The 21,339-nt window shown below is 55.0% G+C and overlaps 8 protein-coding genes across 8 annotated transcripts; 6 read left to right on the forward strand and 2 right to left on the reverse strand.

The window, feature by feature from the left end:
* Positions 1 to 383: 383 nt before the first annotated feature.
* Positions 384 to 1,395, forward strand: C8A04DRAFT_11645 (cell division protein Cdc14; the record flags this gene model as incomplete). Its single annotated transcript, XM_062777047.1, has 2 exons — positions 384 to 815; positions 934 to 1,395. The coding sequence occupies 2 exons, from the start codon at positions 384 to 386 to the stop codon at positions 1,393 to 1,395; spliced, it is 894 nt and encodes a 297-aa protein (XP_062637692.1).
* Positions 1,396 to 1,844: 449 nt separating this feature from the next.
* On the reverse strand, positions 1,845 to 3,699 carry C8A04DRAFT_28010 (uncharacterized protein; the record flags this gene model as incomplete). Its single annotated transcript, XM_062780488.1, has 3 exons — positions 1,845 to 3,234; positions 3,289 to 3,337; positions 3,402 to 3,699. 3 exons carry the CDS (start codon positions 3,697 to 3,699, stop codon positions 1,845 to 1,847), a joined length of 1,737 nt encoding a protein of 578 aa, XP_062637693.1.
* A 2,760-nt stretch (positions 3,700 to 6,459) lies between these two features.
* On the forward strand, positions 6,460 to 7,235 carry C8A04DRAFT_28011 (uncharacterized protein; the record flags this gene model as incomplete). Its single annotated transcript, XM_062780489.1, has 2 exons — positions 6,460 to 6,648; positions 6,720 to 7,235. The coding sequence occupies 2 exons, from the start codon at positions 6,460 to 6,462 to the stop codon at positions 7,233 to 7,235; spliced, it is 705 nt and encodes a 234-aa protein (XP_062637694.1).
* Positions 7,236 to 8,110: 875 nt separating this feature from the next.
* C8A04DRAFT_11639 (uncharacterized protein) lies at positions 8,111 to 8,934 on the forward strand (the record flags this gene model as incomplete). Its single annotated transcript, XM_062777045.1, has 2 exons — positions 8,111 to 8,349; positions 8,517 to 8,934. The coding sequence occupies 2 exons, from the start codon at positions 8,111 to 8,113 to the stop codon at positions 8,932 to 8,934; spliced, it is 657 nt and encodes a 218-aa protein (XP_062637695.1).
* A 3,333-nt stretch (positions 8,935 to 12,267) lies between these two features.
* C8A04DRAFT_11663 (uncharacterized protein) lies at positions 12,268 to 13,092 on the forward strand (the record flags this gene model as incomplete). Its single annotated transcript, XM_062777052.1, has 1 exon — positions 12,268 to 13,092. One exon carries the CDS (start codon positions 12,268 to 12,270, stop codon positions 13,090 to 13,092), a length of 825 nt encoding a protein of 274 aa, XP_062637696.1.
* Positions 13,093 to 14,707: 1,615 nt separating this feature from the next.
* On the reverse strand, positions 14,708 to 15,720 carry C8A04DRAFT_36784 (SUR7/PalI family-domain-containing protein; the record flags this gene model as incomplete). Its single annotated transcript, XM_062783644.1, has 2 exons — positions 14,708 to 15,427; positions 15,496 to 15,720. 2 exons carry the CDS (start codon positions 15,718 to 15,720, stop codon positions 14,708 to 14,710), a joined length of 945 nt encoding a protein of 314 aa, XP_062637697.1.
* Positions 15,721 to 17,167: 1,447 nt separating this feature from the next.
* Positions 17,168 to 18,619, forward strand: C8A04DRAFT_11609 (PI-PLC X domain-containing protein 1; the record flags this gene model as incomplete). Its single annotated transcript, XM_062777033.1, has 2 exons — positions 17,168 to 17,236; positions 17,324 to 18,619. The coding sequence occupies 2 exons, from the start codon at positions 17,168 to 17,170 to the stop codon at positions 18,617 to 18,619; spliced, it is 1,365 nt and encodes a 454-aa protein (XP_062637698.1).
* A 682-nt stretch (positions 18,620 to 19,301) lies between these two features.
* C8A04DRAFT_28016 (uncharacterized protein) lies at positions 19,302 to 20,838 on the forward strand (the record flags this gene model as incomplete). Its single annotated transcript, XM_062780490.1, has 2 exons — positions 19,302 to 20,337; positions 20,405 to 20,838. The coding sequence occupies 2 exons, from the start codon at positions 19,302 to 19,304 to the stop codon at positions 20,836 to 20,838; spliced, it is 1,470 nt and encodes a 489-aa protein (XP_062637699.1).
* Positions 20,839 to 21,339: the final 501 nt, after the last annotated feature.

The following is a 21,339-nucleotide window of genomic DNA, read 5'->3' on the forward strand; positions in this document are numbered from 1 at the left end:
GACTTAGCGATACATGGGTTATTTACCGATTTTCTGTCTCCGCGACCGCCACTCTCGATCCCGCGATCTCAACAAACAGAAATAAACAAATACCCGACCGCCACCCGACCGCCGACCGCCAACCGCCGAATCACAACCGTCGTTGTGCAGAAACCAGACCCGACCCTCCGTTTGTTTGCGCAGGCGCCACGACGATCCGATTCGGCCGCCATTTCTTATTTCTAGCCAAGCGACATCCCGAAAACCGTTTGCCGGGTACCAGCAGATCTTCCCGATTAATTACACAGTAGTTAACCAAAACTTTCGCACCGACTACGTCACTCGACAAAGCCGCCATTGCGGCTGACTGACCCCCGAGAGAGAAGACAAAGCAAAGCGGCACAATGGAATCCCTTTTGTCGCTAGCATTCGACAACCTCTCCTCCTTCGACGGCGGCAAGATCAAAAAGGGCCTCAAGCAAGTCGAGGGCCTGCTCGCGCAGATCTGCCTCTCCCCGCCTAACAATCCCACTCCCGGCAGCCCACGCAAGAACTCCCACCCTTCCGACCGGGACCGCGAGCAAGAACAGAACCCACCAAGAAAACACCTCTCCGACGTCTCGGGCGACCCAGCTTTCCGCGAGTTTTTCAAATTACAAGAAGGGTTCGAATGGAATATTGCGCAGCGGTTGTTGACTACGCTGGACTGGCTGGTGGTGCGCGGCGGGGATGGGCAGTATGATTTGTTGATTGTGAATGCGTTGGATTTGATCCAGGGGGTGTTGTTGTTGCATCCGCCGAGTAAGGGGTTGTTTTCGAGGAGTGTTCATATGAATGTTTGTTTCTCCCTCTTCCCTTTTCCCAACTTTCTCTCTTCCCGGCTACTAGACCCCTTCCCAACTTCATTCCTTACCGACCCACCCCTGAGTTAAGTACGTGACTAACAAGTAAAAGCTCCTCCTCGACCTCCTAGAACCAATAAACTGTCCCGCCATCCAATCCGCAACCCTCACCACGCTCGTCGTCGCCCTCCTCGACATGCCACGCAACACCCGTGTCTTTGAGCAACTCGACGGTCTGCTGACAGTCACATCCCTCTTCAAATCCCGCGACACAAGCCGCGAAGTCAAGGTGCGCCTGACAGAGTTTATGTACTTTTATCTTACGCCTGAGACGCCGGTGGGCGGGGGACGGCCGGTTTCAGCAGCTGGGAGGAATGGGCAGGGGAAGTTGGGGAAGGCGTTGTTTAGTAGTAGTGGGGATGGGAAAGGGGGGAGGGAAGGGGATGCTGAGGATGGTGTGACGGTGTCGGTGAGGGAGAAGAAGGGGTATGTGGATCGGTATTTGCCCGGGGTGGTGGATGAGTTGGTCAAGGATTTGGAGGTGTATAAGCCGTTTGGGGGGGTCTTGAGTTGATTTTCTCTGGTGTCTTACCCCTGCTTTCTTACTTTTTACCCCCTGTTTTCCTTCGCTTTCATCACTTGGTTCATCTCTTTGTAATACGGCCGGCCCTTCTCGTTCCGACGCTTCTCTTCTCGACCTTTCCCACAGGAAGAACCGGCGTCTCAGTTTTCTTTTGTTTTGACAGGAGAAATGGGAAGCAATCGCCCGGAGACCGCCCCCCGGACGAGTCATATTCAACAAATGCATGGGTAGCACGGCGTTAAGGTGGCTGTTTGGTTTCTTTTGTATTTTGTCAATCTTAGACCATCGCTAGCAAGTTAGGCTTACTGAGCGAGTCACTTGAGATATCGAGCCAGGTTTATCACTGTGAACGTGAAATATGAAATATCGAAGAAAACAAACACGCTGTCATATCTTCGTCAATATCCATCCATCCATACCTGGTATATATATATTACCCCTTATTGCCCCTTATTCTGCTCCTCCGGCCCACTCCCGCTCACCTCATGCGTCTTAGCAACCGCCGCCGACGACACTTCCCCCACCTCTGACCCATACAACTCAAACCGTTCCTGCCCATCATCATCCCCTTGTTGCCAAATTCTACCCACTGGTACCCTAGACGCAGCACCTTCAGCTACCACAGACGCGCCTCCAGCTACCACTGGCCCTTGCTTCTCCTCCCCCTCCTTATTCTCCCCATCCTCCTCCTCCCCCTTCACCCGTGAATCAATCTCCACCGGCACCGCAATATCCCCCGGCCCATGCGGCTGCAACGGCGTAGCCACCACAGGCGACGCCACCGGCCCCGAAGGCGGTCCCAACGGATCATAATCATGGGTATCTGAGTAGGGCCCGACAGCCGGCGCAGGCCCGAAATAATCCTGTGCCAGGCCGGATAATCGACCGCTGCGGGAGTGGATGTCGGAGTTTTCTTCGGACATTTCGCCGCGTGTGCCGGCTCGCGGTCGACCGTGGCTTGAGGGGGAGCCAACTTGGCTGGGACTGTGGAAGCCTATGCTGCCTATGCCGCTTCCTGCACCGCTGCCGCCGAGGATGCGGCCGACGAGGCCGGTGGTGCGGGATCGGCCGGTTGTGGTGTTGTCCCCGTCTACACCACCTCCAAGACCACCACCGAGGCCACCTTCTCCAACATGTCCGCCGGGTTCACTTATACCACCGCTCCGCCTCCTCCTCAAACAAAACACCCACGCCACCAACCCCCCCAACACCCCAACGCCCACCACAACACCCACCGCCAACCCAGCCTTCGCACCAGCACTCATCTCCCCACTATCCCGATCCACCACACTCACCCCACTCCCCGTCGGCAACCCGGTATCTAACCCGACCGCACAATGCGGCTGGCCCGTGATGAGCGTACACGTTTGTGTCGCCGCACAACACCCGCCGCTCAACGACGCCGCACACGAGATCTGTCCGGTTGTACACCCCGGTGGAGGCGGGAGTAGAGACGAGGGGATGGTGGTTTCCGGAGGCGGGGTGAAGACACATTGCCCCCTGATGGACGTATCCGTCGTCGCGACGGGGCCCGTGGGAGTAACGCGCACGCAGCGGTTGCCAAAGTCGCAGCAGCCGCCGCCCAGGGAGGCGGCGCATTGGAATTGAGAGGGTGCGGCACAGCGGCGGGGACAGCAGGCTTGGCCGGTGGTGGTAGTGGTTGTTGTGAAGGTGGTGGCGGGATGGCCGAGACCACCGGCGCGGGTGAGGGTTATGGTGCCGGTGCCGGTGGTGGTGCATTGGAATTGGGACTCGGCGCAGGGGGAGCCGCACACGGAACCGAGAGCGCAGCAGCCGCCGAGGGAGGGGTTTTGGGGGTTGATTATGCAGCTGGACCTCTGTGAGTAAGGTGAAAGGGGGAATAGAAGTAAGGGGACGTACTACTGCTCGTTGGTACAACAGAATGATTCGCCGGGGGGTCCGATGTCGTTGCCTATATCAAGTCAAGTCAGTCTCACGGCAGAAAATACCTAAATAATCAGACAGAAAAAACGCACATGGATGATACCCAGCCTCACAAACCCCGTCACCCCCATCCTGGCGCTTCTTTAGCATCGGCATCGGGCTAACGACCTGGTCGTAATAGAAGCGCGGCCACAGCTCCATCGCAGCGGCCGGCTCAGCAGCGAAGAATCCGTTCCCATTCCCACGGACACCAACATCGTCACGGCCGAGAAATCCCGGCGTCGCGACAGCCGCAGCGGCCTGCGCGAGTTGTGGAAGCAGAAATCCAAACAAAAGCCCCAGCCTGACGGACCCGGCTGTGCCTCGCCGGGAGCCGGATGCGCCGGTCATCGTCTCTGCGCGCGCACGGCGTATGTAGAGTGAGTTAACTTCGTTGACAGAGTGAGTGAGTGAGAGTGAGATATCGCGCACACATGCGCCGGCGCGCTAATAAGTAGAAATAAAAACCCCAAAAAGAGAGAGAAAACACGGCTGAGATCTCAGTGAAGAGATTAAACCCCGAGATGCGCAGCGCAGTGCACCGCAACCAGATTGCGTGCGTGCCGTCAGGCTGCGGAAGCGACGCAGATCCTCCGCAAAGTGCGTGGGGGAATTTAGCGTCTCCTTCCCGTCGTTAGTTACCCTAACCGGGGAACGTAGTGTCTTGGTCGAGGGGTCCTCGGGCGCTTGGCAGGGGGGGTGGCTGTCCGTAAGAAAACCGACACCGACGGTGACGACGATGATGATGGGAAGGGCGAAAATGAAGATGGCAATGAGGATGACAGTGACTGGAATGTAAATGCACAGCCACGAGCGAGACAATCCGACAGTCCGGCCCCCAGCCAAACAACCCGCTGCGACTGACCGACCATCTTCTCAGTCAGCCACGTTCCATTTTTTCCTTCTTGGGTATTTGTTGTCTTTTTCGCAGCCTTCTCCCTTCACTCCCGTTCTCCCTTCTTGCAGAGGCCGCCTAAGCAGATCCCATTCTCGAATAATGCACCCAACCACAAGCAGCCCTTCCAGTCCTCTCACGCAGCCCAACCCAGCGGAACTTCCAACCAGACCGACCGTCTGACGTTTGCATGCGCGGCCCCTAATACGCCCGAGATGGGGGTTCTTCCAGTCGAGGTTCGTCAGGACTAGTGTAAAGGACTAAAAAAGTCCGGTGTGTCTCACCAAACTGGCCCTTCCCGCATCGCCCGCAGCAACATTCCGACCGCCACGCCCGCTAGTTCACGAATGGCGCCGCCCTGCAGCGACGGACGTCCGGGACCAATGGCGGATGGTTGTTGGTCGGCGACTGCAGTAGTCGGGTTGTAACGTCAACCTGTGCGGGGCACTGCAATTGAAGATTGAAGGCTGCAACGGAGGGGGACGTTCGGTCCGGTTTGAGTTGGCGGGATGGTATTGTATGTACGCAGATGGTCGGATTTTAAAGGCTGGATTTGGTATCGCTTTGAAGGTTGGAGAATTGCCCAGTTTATTTGGGTGAGGGTGAGAATGGTTCTACACTTAAGAGAGTGGGTGTCAGTTCCATGGGTCCTGTATGAACATACATGGTCAGGGTTAGGGTCAGCCGACGTCTTCTCACATGTAGTTACTATAGTGCGAAGTGCATCCTTAACTAATTAGTGCCAAAAATGTTCAATGGTTTTCGATTTTCCAGTCTGTGATTATCTCTGGATCACAGCCTGTTTTTCCTGGAGCCTGCATTTTGGGACCGCTCCTTTTGACTTTTGGGACCTCCATACATAACCGCAACCCTACCACATCTTCCACATCTTCCACAATGGGCACCACGAAGAGAGCGGGCAGGGCAGGTAGAGCAGGCAGGGGTACAACTACATTACAGGTACCCGCCCGTGGTATTGGAAGAGGAAGCAGGGCATCCAAGGACGGATGGAAGGCTGGGAAATCATAGTTTTGTTCTATTTTTGAGCGATTCAACGGTTGCCAGCGCCAAAGAGTGAGAGGGGAAAAGAGGTGGTGGGGTTGGGGTTATGTATGGAGGTAGTCACGTGGTATGGTCCCAAAAGTCAAAGGTCTTTCCTGGGGGCTGCCGCGACGCCACGGTGTGGCTCCTGCATGCTGAGGCGTACGAAGGTTCCTGGTGGAAACTCCGTAGACCACATCCTCCATGTGTCCAAAACAGACAACGGCTTGCGCACGGACTTGAAAATCGAAAAATCATTGCACATTTTTGGCACTAAGAGTGCACCGTAGTCTAGCCCGTTTGAGGTTCCCACCACTGAGAGCCCAGCAAAGTCCCAAATTGGGCAAACTTCCATAGTTGGCAACAGCGACCAAGGTGGAGTTGGCCCCCTTTGCTGAATACGAGCCACGAAGGCTCGAAAAGTTCGATAGCTCCAGCCACCCGGCTACGTCACAGGCCTATTTCTCGTTGAGTTCGCTTCTCGCTCTCTCGTCGTTCGGTTCATCCGACCAGTGTGGGGATTTCGCCATACGATTCAGGGAATCCGAACCCCGTGTATTCTTACCGCTGTACTTCATACCCTCACCGGCCATTTGGGATTACCCTAGGCTCGTCCCTTCCCATATTTCCTGTTTCCGAGGCACGGAGAAAGGGCCCTGACTAACGCCCCCAAACGTAACGAGTCGTTGGCGGTGGTCTCTTTTTTTGTCTCTCGGTTCCCTCTTTGGGCCGAGGGCGCTCGCTAGCTCAAGGAAAGGTCTCGACTCTCGTGGCTCGTGGCTTGTGGATTTGGAACGACAGAAAATAGCATGGCAGCATGGTCAAAGCAGATCCGCCCAACCGGTTGCCCCCCCGGTGCCACTCCCCGATGCCACTCCCCGGGTCTCAACACGAGATGTGTCAAGTGCCCACTCGAGGCAACCAACGGCGGGTCCTCGTTACCGTAACATTGCCGTTTGCATGGTTCCCACGGGACGTTTAAGCTTGAATCGAGACGGGTATAAAGGATCTTTGTTCCCGTCGTCTGGGCTGCAGGTCCTCTACTTCCTGCTGATCACCAGTATAATTCATCATCACCCTCAGTTCGTTGCCAAAGTCGCTCGCTTCTAGGCCGTTGATAACATCAACCCTACCTTACACTCGCTCACACACACACAAGTCCCGTCTTAATCACCATGAAGACCAACTCCATTCTCCTCCTAGCCTCGGCCGCGGCCAGCGTCTACGCCCAGGCGACGTACGAAGACGGCAAGTACACCTGCGCCAAGGCTAACGTCGCCTACTGCGCCGGTGCCTCGCACGCCACCGATATCATCATCCGCTGCGACGCCAACAAGGTCGGCGTGGCTGGCCGCTGCACCGACGTACGTTCCGTTCCCTCTGTTTACTCCTTCACATAACACCCTAAGCCAACTCACTAACCCACCCCATCCAGAACCTCGGCGGCAAGCCCTCGCTCTGCTCCCAGACCTCCGAGACCGCCGGCGACGCCGTCTGCGAGATCTCCACCGGCGAGCCCACCGAAACCCACACTTTCATCAACCCCGGCACCGAGTCCGGCGCGCCCACCGAGACGCACACCTTCATCAACCCCGGTACCGAGTCCGGCAAACCCACCGAAACCCACACTTTCATCAACCCGGGCACCGAGTCCGCCGGCGAGCCCACCGTCACCCATACTTTCATCAACCCGGGTACCGAGAGCGCCGAGCCCACCCTCACTTGGACCTTGACCAACCCTGGTTCTTCCTTCCCGCCTTCGGGCACCGCCTCGGCGCCGAGCACCATCACGACTGTGTTTACCAACCCTGGCTCGACTGGTACTGGTAGCGGTGGCAAGCCGCCTGCTAGCACGAGCAGCATTGCGACTGGTGGTGCGCCCGTTGTTGGTGGGGGTGTGGCTGGAGGTGTGTTGGCTGCTGTTGGTGGGTTGGCTGCTCTTTTGCTATAAGGTAAAGCTTGGGGTGGGTGAGGGAGTGTGGTTTGGGGGATGTTGTGGTGATGGGAAGGGGAGTTGAAGGGTGTTAATGTTAATGGGTGATGATATATTAGCGTTGGGGACGTATCGGATGCATATACGGTGTTGAAATATCAGATGTTTATAGTATCTCGCCTGTAGTACTGTATATACGAGTGACATTAGTTTGGAACTAGAGTCACGGTATTTATCTGGATCAAGTCTTCTGCTTCGTGTTGCCTCCCAATTAAATTCTGAGGCATCCAATTATGTCTAAGTTTAACAACACTAAGACCTAGTGCCGACTAATTTAGCTTCCCAAACTGGCCGTCAAGACTAAGACGTTTCAACAACAACGACCCCCAAACCGGCCCGGTACACAAAATAAAATTATCATGCCCCCTGTAGGGAAAACAACCGGAAAATGATTTTGTCTAGGTGATGAATTCTCAATACACCGCTTTCATCAATACCGCGTTGACCACTCTTCAAGCAGACGAAAATATTAAGTCTTTTCACAACACAGAACAACCCTCTCCCGAGGGGCAAAGTTAACCCGCTCGAGTCACACCGAAAAAGATTAGAAATAATAAACAAGACCTTCCGCGTTTGTGAAAGTTTCGACTTCAAGATTTCCTTTCCTGGTGCTGCTGCCTACAACAAAGAGACGCCGTTACACCACTGGCCCACTTCGCGCCCAACTGTGGGTCTAAGAAAGTTCTCAACCACCCTTCAAAGACTCAACATCAACCATCTTGAAAGACAACATCCACCACCATTTCCGTATCTTTCTAACTCTAAAACTATTATATCTTATAACTCAATCCCGAAACACCAAAATCCTCTCATAATCGCCCCACAAACCTACCATGGCATCCTCCACCCCCGCGATCAACGCCTTCCCAAATGACCCTTTAGTCCAGGCCGTCAAGGAACATGTTAAGACTTACATGCAAAACTACGACGCCTCTCACTCATGGGATCACATCGAGCGTGTTGTGACAATGGCTCACAACTTGTATGCTCGGTCGGACGCTGCGTTTCGGGATTCGGTCGATTTGCGGGTGGTCCATCTCGCTGCGCTGCTGCATGATGTGGGGGATCACAAGTTTGTTTCTTTCCTCTTTCCATTCTTTATTTTGTCCCTCTCACCATCTCCCACTCATATGTTATTTTTCTATTTTATTTTATTTTTCTTGTCTTCCACTACACATCGATCTACCAACTTCCGTACGTAACCCCCTTATCACAGCAAACCACTAACCCTACTTAAAGATACCTCCAACCCGGCGAAAACCCCCACACCCAAATCACCACTCTCCTCCTCTCCCTCTCCTGCCCCTCCCCCCTCGCCACCACCCTCCAAACCATCTGCTCCGGGGTAAGCTACTCAACCGAGACCAAAAACCCAGCCCACACCGCCGCACTAGTCGCCCAATACCCCGAGCTGGGTCTCGTACAGGACGCCGACCGGCTAGACGCCATCGGGGCCGTGGGGATCGGCCGCATGTTTACGTACGGCGGCGCCCGGTCCACGCGCAGCTTGCGGGATACGATGGCTCATCTGGATGAGAAGTTGGTGAAATTGGAGGGGATGATGAAGACGGAGGCTGGACGGGCGGTGGCCAGGGAGAGGGGGGAGAGGTTGAGGGTGTTTAGGGGGTGGTGGGTGGAGGAGGCGGGGGAGATTTAGGTGCTGTACTCAGTTCCATAGAATGGGCCTGAGGGGTGGAATTCTTCTCAACTCAACTTTCACGCACCTTCCTTCCCTCCTAACCCCCAACCACACCATATAAACTCGCTTCCCACTGCTCCAGTCACCAGCTCCTCCCAATACGCCAAACAGCGGTGTTTGGTGCAGCGGCATTGGGAAGAGCATCGCCGGTGCCCGTCGTAAATCGAAGTGGCCCTTGGTTCGATTCCCAGGGCCAGCGAAGAAAAATTCTTTCACCGGAAAGAGTTTTCGTAACCACCAACCACTATCCCTCCGGACGGGGATAGGCGCTTGGTGTGTGAGCTTTTTTGTATTTTTCTTTTTGCATGCTTTTTAATGACCCTTTATTTTCTACCCCTTCTAGTGTAAAAAGAATGTATTTACGACAAGGTCAAGTAAAAATTCGATGGAAATGGTGGTTCATGTATGAGTTGCATGAAGGAAAGAAACTATGTCAAATTAAATCGGCGATTTTGTGAAGCATGCTAGATGAAATACATCAAGGTACATATCTACCGTAATTTCGATAGGACTAAGTCTTGAAAAATTGGAACATAAGAAGTAAGCATTGAGAATTGACACTGGAGTCAAGTGGTAGCTACACAACTCGGACTGCAAACGCCCGATGTAAACAGCGGTGTTGTTGTGTCAGCGTTTCTTTCAACATTGACGAGGTCAGCGTGATCTTGGTGTCGGATATAATCGGACCGTCCTGTGTTCAATGTATCGCCCAATTCGGGTCGTAAAACCGGCGCCAGCTCAAGGCGGAAGTGCCAGGTATAATCTCGACATCATCAAGACTCAAGGTCTTCCTCTCAACAAGACATTCCCGACTCCGAGTCCGGCGGCTTACACGCCCTTTCTCTCTGCGTGCCATTACAAACTGCAACTTGCCCTCTTCGGAACCGATGATCAACCGAACACTTTCACCGAACACCCACCGACACGTTGCATTCTCCCGAAGCGACACTTACGTTCAAGCTCAAGTTCAGGGCCAAATGCGGGTGTGCCCTCCCCCACCCACTCCCCGGACACACCTCGGCTGCGGTTGTGTTGGGACTGTTGGTTCGGATGAATCCCTCTCGCTTGCGCAATAAACGCGACAGACCGCAGGAAAAGGCGGTAATTGCGGCGGCTATCCACGCACGGGGAATGGATGATGTTGGGAAGTGGGGTGGGTGAAGAAGAAGGGTGGCACTGGGTGTGGGCTTGCTTGCTTGCTGGAAGAGAGATATCGCGCAGATGCAGTGATGCAGAACTGCAGTGGTGCAGGCCAAGACTTGGAGATTTGGGTGGCTTTTGAGCGTGATTGATCAATCCCTCTTGGCCAGCTTTTTATGAACTCGTTGTGCGCTTTGCTTACCCGCCGGGACTGGCATTGGTCTCGGTATGAGTGCTGAAAGTTGAATGCATTTTGAACTTCGCAGTTTTTTAGTACGCGGCTAGCTCGCTTCCATTGTTAGTTGCTGAGGTCGCTAACTTGAATTGGCGACGGGGCTGGGCGGCCGGGCAAATCGTGGGAGAGACATGTCAATGCTGCAGCTGCATTCTTGCGGGCGCGCGGGGCCTTGATGATCGACGATGAGACAAACAGTCTGAAAATCCAGCAGTCAGCTGGAGGGGCTGATTTCGTGAGAGAAGCCGACACTTGGCCGGATGCTTGAGGCCAGATACAACTTGTCGGGATGCTACAGTTGCAGTCTTCCACTGAGAAGTCGTTGCGGCGTTCTCATTTCCACGAGGCCCATCAAGGCGGCCACCTCGCGATCACGGACTTTCCCAAGTCGGGCCCTTTGACTCGGCCATCCAAGTACGATGAAGGCCCTCAACTCGCTGAATGGACAGATGCCCGTCCAGTTGACCACTTTTACCCACAAGAAAGTAATCCGGCATCACCTGAAAAATGAAATGGCCGGGAATGTCGAACTATCGATCATCGTCGACCCAATACGCGGCCAGCCTCCCCACAGGATATCGATTACAGCCAGCTGCAGAGTGGAAGAGGTCGGGTGAGGGGGGGGTTGCATTGTCGTGCTGCATGCCGACTTGCCCTTTTGAATCGCAGTGGTGCTCGATCCAGGAGTGTGTTCCTGGCAGAACCGCCGCCGCCCCAATGCATTGCTTCGAAGGAGGCCATGTGGTGATGGAAAACGGGTTCAATACAACCTCACCTCGCCGCCACACACAGGACGCCTCATCATTCTCATCTCCGGGCCTCGACCCTCCCATCACAGTTGTCGTGAGGTTGTCCCTTGCGCTCGCGGATCGGGGGTTCGTGGTCAGCAATGAGCATTGAGATCCGGTCGAGGAAGCCACGATGGGACACGGCAGGTTCAGCAGGAGCACAACGGGCGATTATTGGCGGATGCCGCATGCAGCGTGTGTGATGAGGGCAACGGACTTGCGCTCACGGAAGGGACGACGTTGGGGAATGCCTGAGGTGATTGGGCAATGTCAGCAGGGATTTAGACGCCCAGCTAATCCCAAAAGGGGATAGCGCCTTTGTGATCACCATGGCCGTGTGTGTGTGTGCCGACACCCACAGCTGCTTCCATTCTCTCGTCCCCAACTTGCCCGCTTGTTGCTTTCGCTGCTTTAGGTCGGCTTTTCGCTTCTCTCGCTTCTTAGCCGCCCATCGTGCAGTAGTGCTGCACGGTTGCAGGCTAGTTTTCGACGAGACAGGGGAGAAGACCTGCGGCCAGAAGCGTTCCAAGCTTGTTGGAGAGTGTTCTCACGCTTCCTCCGACGAGAGTCCCTTTCCTCATTGGCCTTGCTGCCGAAGCATCTTGTCGGCCGGCAGCCCGCATTTCCCTCGTCCTGCCAGGCCTGTCCCCCGTGCTACTCCAGCCGATTCGGCCAGAGTTTGGCCGATGCTGGCACGCTGGGAAACCCCCCGGAAGGGAGAGGGGTTGGATCTCCCCAGTTCCGGTGTCTCCTCCCGGCCGTTGGCTTCGTGATGATATAAGGGCCGCCTCCCTCGGCCTCATTTCCTTCCTTTTCTCTTTTTCTTCTGCAGCAAGCTCTCAACAACCAAACCTTTTGTTGTTTTTTTTACCCCCCTTTTTTTTCTCTCTCACCTTCCGCGGAGCTGTGCTCTGTTAATCCAAAAACTAATACACCAAAAAACAAAACATTCGATAGCTCGCTGGTCTTGCTATCATCACACTCACAACAACTCCTTAATCCAATTCAAACTTTTTTTAAACAACTTTCGGTTTACTTGCTCGTCACGCTCTTCAGCGCAACAGACTTCATTCTTTTCAAGACATTTAAAAACAAAATTTTAATTTTTCCATAATAACGAAAGTCAACATGTCCGCCATCCAGCTCTCGTTCTCCCTCCGCGTCTCTTCCGGCGTCAAGACCGTCCATCTCCTCGGCTCCTGGGACAACTACTCCGGCCAGCTCCCGCTCTCCAAGGACAAGAGCTCGTCCAAGGGCACCTGGAAGGGCACCTTCCGCTTCCAGCAGGCTACCCTCCAGCCCGGCCAGCGCTACTGGTACTACTACATCATCGATGGGTACCACGTCTCGCACAACCCCAGCGAGGACTCGACCGTCGAGCCCACCACCGGCCGCGCCCTGAACATCCTCGACGTCCCCAAGGCCAAGTCTTCTTCCTCTTCCTCTTCCTCCAAGTCGTCGTCCCGCAAGTCGACCTCCTCCTCCAAGAGCTCCCGCTCGTCCGCCAGCAGCGGTGATGTCGCCAAGGGCCGCCCCCTGTCCATCTCCCAGATCAAGGCCCCCAAGCCCGTCTCGCCCAACGCGACCCGCCACATCCTCGACAACGACTTCGACGAGGACGAGCTCTCCAGCCGCTTTGCCGCCACCGGCATCTACGAGGACGAGGACGTGATCACCGACTTCGGTGCTCCCGGCTCCCCCGTCTCGTCCGTCGGCTCGTCGCTCTCGTACCGCTCCGACAGCACCGCCTCCTCGTCCGGCTACTCCACCCCGGCATCCGACTGCTCCAGCTGCACCTGCGAGCGCTACGGCATCACCCGCAAGGGCGAGCGCGTCCGCCTCGACTGCGGCGGCTCCCGCTGCTCGTACGACGACTCGTGCTCGTCGTCCGAGGACGAGGCCGAGTACGTCGAGCGCAGCTCCCGCCGCAACGGCATGGTCGTCCGCGCTTAAGTGAATTCCCCAGATTCGCTGTGCGACCATTGCCCCCCGCCCGGTGCGAAAGGATAAAATGAGGATCAAAAGGAAAGGAAGAAGAAAAACGGTTTCTCCGTTTCTGGGTGTCTGTCCTCCTTGGACAGCGTCAACACACTTCCAACCACCCAGAGGGACTACTAATTCCGCGTGGCGCGCCAGCGCCTGCGCGTGTTTGGGAAAAGAGGCAAACATGACCGACCACCTCCTGGTATCATGGCCCATTCCACACCTTCGTTGTTTGAGACACAACAGCAGTGAAAACCCAAGCGAGGGTCCCGCTTCAAGTTCACTTCCCGGTTGTTCACGCCCACAGTTTGGCACACATTTTGGGGGAAGATACCAAATCAATCCCGCCCGGCTGGTCTGGGTTGGGTAATTGTTTGGGTCTTCTTCCTCAGTGGCCAGTCGTCAACTGTGCCGTGTCGTGGCCCGGGAAAAGGGATCAGGGAGAGGATGCGAAAATCATCCCTTCTCCCTCCCGCCTGCACCCCCCGCTTCCTGCACCGCGTCCCTCCATCTCCCCACTACCACGTCTAGCTTGGAGTGAGGAATTGAGGGACGCCGGTCCCGACGTCTCGCCAAAGAAATTTTGTTTTCAATTTTTTTTACTTGTCTTGAGATGTAATACAAGCCCTATTGTGCTTATTTCTGTTCAACTCGCCAGAGTACCACCCCCTTCCATCCCCCCTACTGGTTAGGGTTGGGATGAGGGGGCTTTGGTCCAGCTCTTGTTTTCCACTTTTTGGTTATGGCGAACCAACAAAACAAACAGAACTGTTTGTGGGGAGGGACAATTCAGACCCCAGCGGGTTTCATGCATTTCATTTTCTTGGGGATGATTTGAGGTGAAATGGGATGGAACCTGTCCTGTATGGGGCCAATGACAAGTTTGATGCGGCCTTGGATCCTGAGACTCTTTGAGTTGAGTCTATCTGAGCCAGCCGCTACTTTGGATGGATGGATTGGGGTGCCAGCAGCGGACGGTTCTCTTGGGAACCGGGGACCGGGCCAATTCTTTTTGGAGGATGTATGTAGTTGTTACTTACCTGCCTAACCTTCTGGGGGTATAATTGACTACTGCTCTGCTGGCTACTTCCACTTGTATTTGACTGATTGTGTGAATCGTGACTGTGAAGTGAGCTTGAATGTGGCCTGGGCAAGAAGTGTGAACCTGGAGGGTTTATTCCAAAGTCGGTCGAAACTTGAAAGTACGTCACATAGGAAATGTCGTTGTATGAAACAGCTTGTGTCTTCATGACACTCCAATAAACCAACGCTTGTGCGTCATCTATGTGCGTTGCTAAGACAGAAATAACAAATGTCGCTTCTAATGCCAGAGTACCAGCCGCTCTAATAGCCCCGAAACGGGCAACTCGGAAAAGCCAATCTACCTTTCCCTCAAGGCCGTAACCCAAGCCGTGAGATACCCCCCGTCCTGACCTGCTTGACCAGCCAGGCCTATCCAGCCCATATGTATATGCAACCGTGCCGTTCAGTTGACGCTAATAAAAACCACCCTGCTTCTTCCCCCCTTCCCATTCTTGCTCTCATTTCCATTCCTTTCGATTACCACTTCATCCCATCAACAGTCCTACTGAATCGACCTCCTCACCCCCCTCCCATCCCTCATCACCCGCCTCCCAATCCTCAAATCCCGCTTCGACGTACAACAGCACCCCATCCCCGAATGTACCGCAAACGCCCACACACTAAACCCCGTTGCCAGCCACATAAACACAAACATGCGCACGCCCACCTCAGCATGAATATTCAAATCACTCTGCGCCTCCGCAGCATACTTGAACGCAATGCTGATGGCGGTCGCCACAATACTCGCCGCCACTAGCAGCAGCATCTCCACAAAGGACACAATAGCCAGCGGTAAGCTCCACCAGCGCGAGGAGACAGCCAGCGGGGAGAGGGCGACAAGCACAAAGGCGAGGACGGCGCCGGTGAGGAAGAAACCGAACATGATCTGCGAGGTGATGCGCAGGACGTCGAGGATGGTGATGACCTGGGTTGGTAAAGCGATGGTGGCGCCGGAGAGGAGCTCGCTCATAAGGATCTCGACTGGGTTGAACCAGTAGAGGGTTTGCGGTGGGGAGCAGTAGGTGATGCCGATGTCGCCGATGTAGCCCTCGCAGAAGTTCCATAGGCCGACTTGGTAGAAGTCGTGCAGGCCGATGGACTGGGCGATGCTGTTGATTAGGCTGGCGTTGGGGACGGAGGTCGGGATGATGTCGGCTAGGTCGAGCTTGAAGAAGTAGATGCCCCGGAGTACGGCTACGTTACGGGTGTTGCCGATGAGGACCTATGGCATAGCGTTAGTGGTGGGATTCTCACGGGGGTGTGATAGAGATGAGAGCAATCATGGCATACGAGGACGAGAAAGATCCAGGATAGGAGGTAGGCGAATGAGGCGCTCAAGGCAAAGTTCCGGCGCATGCGGGTTGCACGTTTGTGAGAGGCGATAGTGCTTGCCTCGGCGCCCATAGTGCCGGTCTGATCGTGGGTCGTAGGGCTAGATGTTGATGAGGGGTCATGCTTCTCGTTGTTGTTGCTGCCGCCCTTCAAGCGGGATCGCAGAACGGCGGGGAGTCCCATCTTGACAGTGGACTGCGGCCGTTGGGGCCTTTCGCTCGTCTGTTGGAGGAAAAAGGGACGGGACGGGACGAAACAAAGGACCGTGAGGTTTGTTTGTTGGCAGGCCTGCTGCTGAAGAGACCTGGACTTTGACCTGAAATCCCGGGTCGGTTTGAGACCTTCAGTGGCAAAACACCCCTGCGCAGGAGGTTTGGAATTGCCCGAGACACGCGCAAACCTCGGGGGCTTGAGAAGAGACAAGAAAACACAAGACACAAAGAAACAAACGAGAGAAAAATCCAAACCACCAAAATGGCCAAAAACCACGGGGCTGAATCAAGGCGCGGAAGAAACAGGACTTCAGGTGGAGAAACGGCCATGCAACCAGAGAATGGGGAGCGACGGGCAAGAAATGAGATCTTCTTTGAATTTCACAGTGCGGGCGATGGGGGATGTCGTCCGAGCACAACACGAAGCAAGGGTGGAGACAGGGCGGCTGCCAGGTGCTGCAGGCGGTTGGGCAGTGCAAAACTGCCCGGAGATACGCGCTCGCCGCTCGCCTACAAGGATCCCAGCCAGGCGGTTCGCTGTTGTGGTCTGAGAAACATCTGACCGTGGGGCATCAACTGGCTGCGAATGCTTCCCGGGCTTCCGCCAGTCAGCGCCTCTTACACAGTACTCGAGCCACTTGGTCCACGATCGTAAGACTTGCAGTGTGATCTGGCTTGGTTTCTACGAGAAGTGGGTGCTCAGCACATGATCTTCGCCGGTCAACGTCAACGATGGTGAACATCGGCAACGCTCGCCCGCTCTCAAACAGAAGTTCCCTGCAATTTTTTTCAGGTCGATGGAGACTCGACGTTGATTGCCGGCTGAGAAGTGGCGTGGAGGGGCGACGCTAATATCGGATCTGCTGCCGATGGCACTTGGCGTCGACGTCATGGCGTTGATCAGATGCACGAGCAGAGAAAAAGTTACAAATGGCTGAAAAAGAGAGGAAACAACGGTCGGGATGAAGCATTGACAGTAAGAACTGAGCTGGCACGAGGAATTGGAGAAATACGATCAAGATAAGAATTACATTGGCCCGTTCCGTGAGCAGTAATCCCATGTTCGGGACGGACACGGGTGATGAATGGTTGGGAAGGGGCCACCGTCTGGTGTGCTCGCGAAGAAGCGCTGGCAAATGCAGGGTTCAAGCGCGGAAGACCCCACTGCTGCGGCACTGCCGCAGCAGGGGAAACGCAGGCCTAGGCCCCTGCCCCATCCCATGTCTCCCGCATACCCTGTTTTAAGATTCGTCCCAGCGCGAACTTTGGGAACATGGAATTCCACACCTTTGACTCTCGTTTCCTCGGTCGATTTGTTTCCTGTCCAGCGTTTTGGAGGTTTCCGCGTTGCTTCACATTTCTTTCCTTTTGATGATTTGCCTGAAGTTTGAGTTTGAGTTGCACAGGCACCGCATATGATGGCGCCCTTTCCGCGCATGGCCGGCCTGCTTTGGCTGCTGTGCCTCCTTTCGCTCGGCATCGGCAACGTCCTCGCAGAGACTGAAAACGAGAGCAGCACGACGGCAACCCAGAGCAAGTCCTTTGATCGGAGCGGAAACCAACACCAAAATGAGGGCCTGGGGACCGAAAGCATCAACCCCGACGACCCGGAGATCACCATGTTGACGGGCACGAGGAGCGATGTCACCATTTCGACCGGCCCGCCCACAGGGGCTTACCAGACACCTTCCTCACGCATCACTATCGCAACCACCAGCTTGCCCACCGACCTCGGCATGCTCACCGAGAGCTACACTGAGGCCACCACCAACACCGTCACCTACCTGACGGGCACGACCACGACTTCGCACACTGGCACGGGCTCGACGACCTCAACCTCCACGTCCAACGCCCCACCACGGCCGACCAACACCCGCCCGTGCAACAACTACCCCGAATTCTGCGCCCGCAAGTACAGCAATATCACCCACGTCGGCTGCCACAACAGCCCCTTCGTGCGGGCCGGCAGCGCCGCCGCAAACCAGCAGTTCCCCGTGGTCGACCAGCTCAACGACGGCGTGCGCTTCCTGCAGGCCCAGATGCAATGGCCCGTCAACGGCACCGCGCCGCACTTCTGCCACACCTCATGCGACCTCTTCGACGCCGGGCCCATCACAGACTGGCTAAGCCAAGTGCGCGACTGGGTCGCCGGACACCCCTACGATGTTGTGACCATCCTCCTCGGGAACGGCAACTACTCCAAGCCGGAGCTCTACGTGCCCTTCATCGAAGCCTCTGGTATCAAAAAGTTCATTTACACTCCCGCCGTCATCCCCCTACGCGCCAACGACTGGCCCACCCTCGGCCAACTCATCCTCTCCGGTCAACGCGTCGTCCTCTTCATGGACTACATGGCCAACCAAACCGCCTACCCCTGGATCCTCGACGAGTTCACCCACGCCTGGGAAACCCCCTTCGACCCCGTCGACACCACCTTCCCTTGCACCGTCCAGCGTCCGCCGGACCTGTCCCCGCGCGACGCCCGCGACCGCCTGTACATCATGAATCACAACCTCAACGTCGAGGTCTCCCTGCTGGGGCAGTCTATCCTCGTCCCCGCTGTCAGCCAGCTCAACCAGACGAACTCGGCGGCTGGGAACGGGAGCGTGGGTGCCGCGGGCGCGAATTGTACCGCTGATTGGGGCCGGCCGCCGAATGTGCTTAACGTTGATTATTACAACTATGGTAGCTACCCTGGGAGTGTGTTTGAGGCGGCGGCTGCGTTGAATAATGTCACGTTTGCTAAGCGGCCGTGTTGTGGGCCGCTGTCAAATGCGGCGGTGGGGAACGTGGTGGTTAATGGGATGATGGTGGTGTGGATTGGATTGGGATGGATGGGGTGGATGGTTCTGGAGGGGGTGTTGTTGTGAGCGAAGGAAAGTCAGGGTGGATGGTGAAGATTTTGTTTTTATGGGTTGTTTTTGTGGGTTTTGTTTAGCAAGTTTGCTAAGTAAGGATGGCATTGCACGGCGTTATGGCTTGAATGGAACCTATGGGTGGGTTAAGAAAGTATCCATGGGAGAAAAGGTCATTTAGACGGATGGACATACGTCGAATTACACAGAGGAGATTGTTCAGTCACCTGCATAGCGGTACAGCGGGATAGATCGCTGAAATAGACTGAGAAATGCAGATATCGATGGCGAAGGAATAATGATAACTTTGCTGCCTCAACTGTGGTTTATACTGTAAGCAGTTGATATTGCTGTTGATACCTATGTTACTCTGAACTCCACCACGCAAGACTAAGAAGGAAAAGCCAACTCACGGCTTGATAAGACATTAGGTTGGTAAACCCTCGTCCTAGGTAGGGAACAGCCCCTCAATAGGTATTGAAGGCGGGGCAATGTCCGGTCCTTGTGTCAGGAGTGTTCTCCTTTCCTTCCTTCCCAAAATCTAGGTTGAAGAACTCCAGCTGCTTGGCGACAGTGAGTCAACAGCACACACCTTCCCAACCTTGTGCAACAATCGCCCGCATTCCATCACACACACCCCCAAAAACCTTGGCCATTCAATCAGCTTTATTGTCGACGTGTAACCAAGGCTCCGGGAATGAGAAAGATTTTAGTTAAGCTCCGTCGTTTCACACGCCCGGGCAAGCCCGCTAAGTCAGATGATAACCAGTCCACGCCCGCGCAATGTCCGAAGGCCGGTACACCGGCGGATACGAGCGCAAGCGCAACACAAGGAGACGTGGGAAGAGCACAACAGCGGCTAGAAACGCAACAACAACCCGATGGACGCCTCGACAGCCAGGCCGAGGCGGCCGTTGTCGAATCCACCGCGGCGGATGGTACGGGGCGGGGTGAGCCTCATAAGGCTGTCGTCAGCTGTTTAGAAACACTTCCGGCCGAATTACGCCGGCAGATTTTGTTCGCCATTTCTGATATATCGGGCTTGGACGACATGAGCGCAATCACCTGCGCCTCCCCTGTATTCTGGCAACAGTACCAACTTGACCGGAAAGCACTGCTTGAGCATGCGCTTCACACCACGTTGGGCATCGTTTTGGTTGACGCCTACGCCGTTCAGACGACCGCCCTGGTTTGCTACACCAAAGACACCGCACGGAAGTCGGCTGTTTATCAAGCCATAGATGAGTACAAAATTTCACGTTCCGGGGCGCCCGGCCTGATCTTGGGAGAATCTTCGGAGCAAGACCTCCTATCCATGGCGAACTTCTTTCGGTCTATCGTCCGGCCGCTTGCACTGAGATACGCTACCGATACGCTCCATAAATTTGACACTTTTTCAGAGGTTGAGATTAGTCTGTCAAAGATGGAACAAACGCGGATTTTACGAGCGTTGTATCGTTTCCAGTTGTACTGCAACTTGTTTCGAGATTGGCCCTCAAGCCGTCAGGACCCGGAGCTCGAAATTGAGTCGACAGAAAAGCTGGCCCTTTTATTTGGCCTCTTCCGGCCATGGGAAATGGAGGAGATTGATTCTATCTATGCTACCATGTTCCGAAAATATGAAGAAGTCTTTGACGCCATTGCTTGGGATTTGCATAGGGATAATCCCAAGTTCGATTTTTGGGGCTACCCAAACACGCCTCCGGGTGCCCGGCATTTGGAGGAGGATGGTTGTAGGTCACACATTCTACACTACCTCGTTAGAGGAGATCTAGTCCGGCTAAGTGATTGTCTGGTCAGTTTTTCGCGAGTACATCCGGCAAGGCACCGCAGAGAGGGGGCTATCTCTCTTTTACAACGTCCTGTGTATCAACGACCACGATGACCTTGTTGAAACGATGGATGACAACATGGACGTATCAGGAAGCTACGAAGACCTTATACACACGACGACGCAATTTAACAGACGCGTAGAATACCCCCAAGAGGGAGATCTAGCGGAAGAGGATCGCGAAAGGCTCCCGTTTGCTGGCGATAGGGAGGATGCACCGCCGCTGGCGTGGGTCATAATGTGGAAGGGGAGATATAGCAACTGGTACGGCGATTATATTCCGCAGGTTTTTAAACTCGGGGGATATGTCTTTTGGGATCGCGAGCGGCTGGTGAAGGAGGCCATCAAGGGTCCGTTTCTCCGCGCCCGCGAAGAGCATCAACGTGATTTTATTATAATTTAGGTTGGGCTGTGACCTGGGTTGAGATGGCCGAGCGGGGGATTGAAACGACCTAATCACGACCGATTGTGGTCACAAACCGCTGGGATTTAGTCAACCATCCTGGCCCAGCTAACTGGACATGGTATGGGAGCTTGGGATGCCGTAAGTGCTGTGTGGCTTGGGATGGGAATAATTAGGCATGGAAACCGGGCATTTACGCCCGCAGATGAATATAACACTGATTAAATCTGTCCCACCCTACGGCTTGTATTCCTCATTTCATTTCTTTGCCCCTCGCTGACTAAACGCCTGGGCGTTACTTGCGAACTGGACTGAATGTTGACACCAACCTAGGGTTTTGATAGGGGGTCCGGCGATACCTACCCGTCAAGGGTGAAGCAACTTGGAACACATGGCCATCGCCCTTTCCGTGAGGCACCTAATGTGAACCACCAACCACCCGTCAAGGTGTGCCTGCGTCCACAAATGTTTAGAACGCCCACATCTCTCCTCCATTTCATT

The sequence above is a fragment of the Dichotomopilus funicola genome (assembly GCF_033296635.1).
Source record: "Dichotomopilus funicola strain CBS 141.50 unplaced genomic scaffold C8A04scaffold_25, whole genome shotgun sequence".
Classification (NCBI taxonomy): domain Eukaryota; kingdom Fungi; phylum Ascomycota; class Sordariomycetes; order Sordariales; family Chaetomiaceae; genus Dichotomopilus; species Dichotomopilus funicola.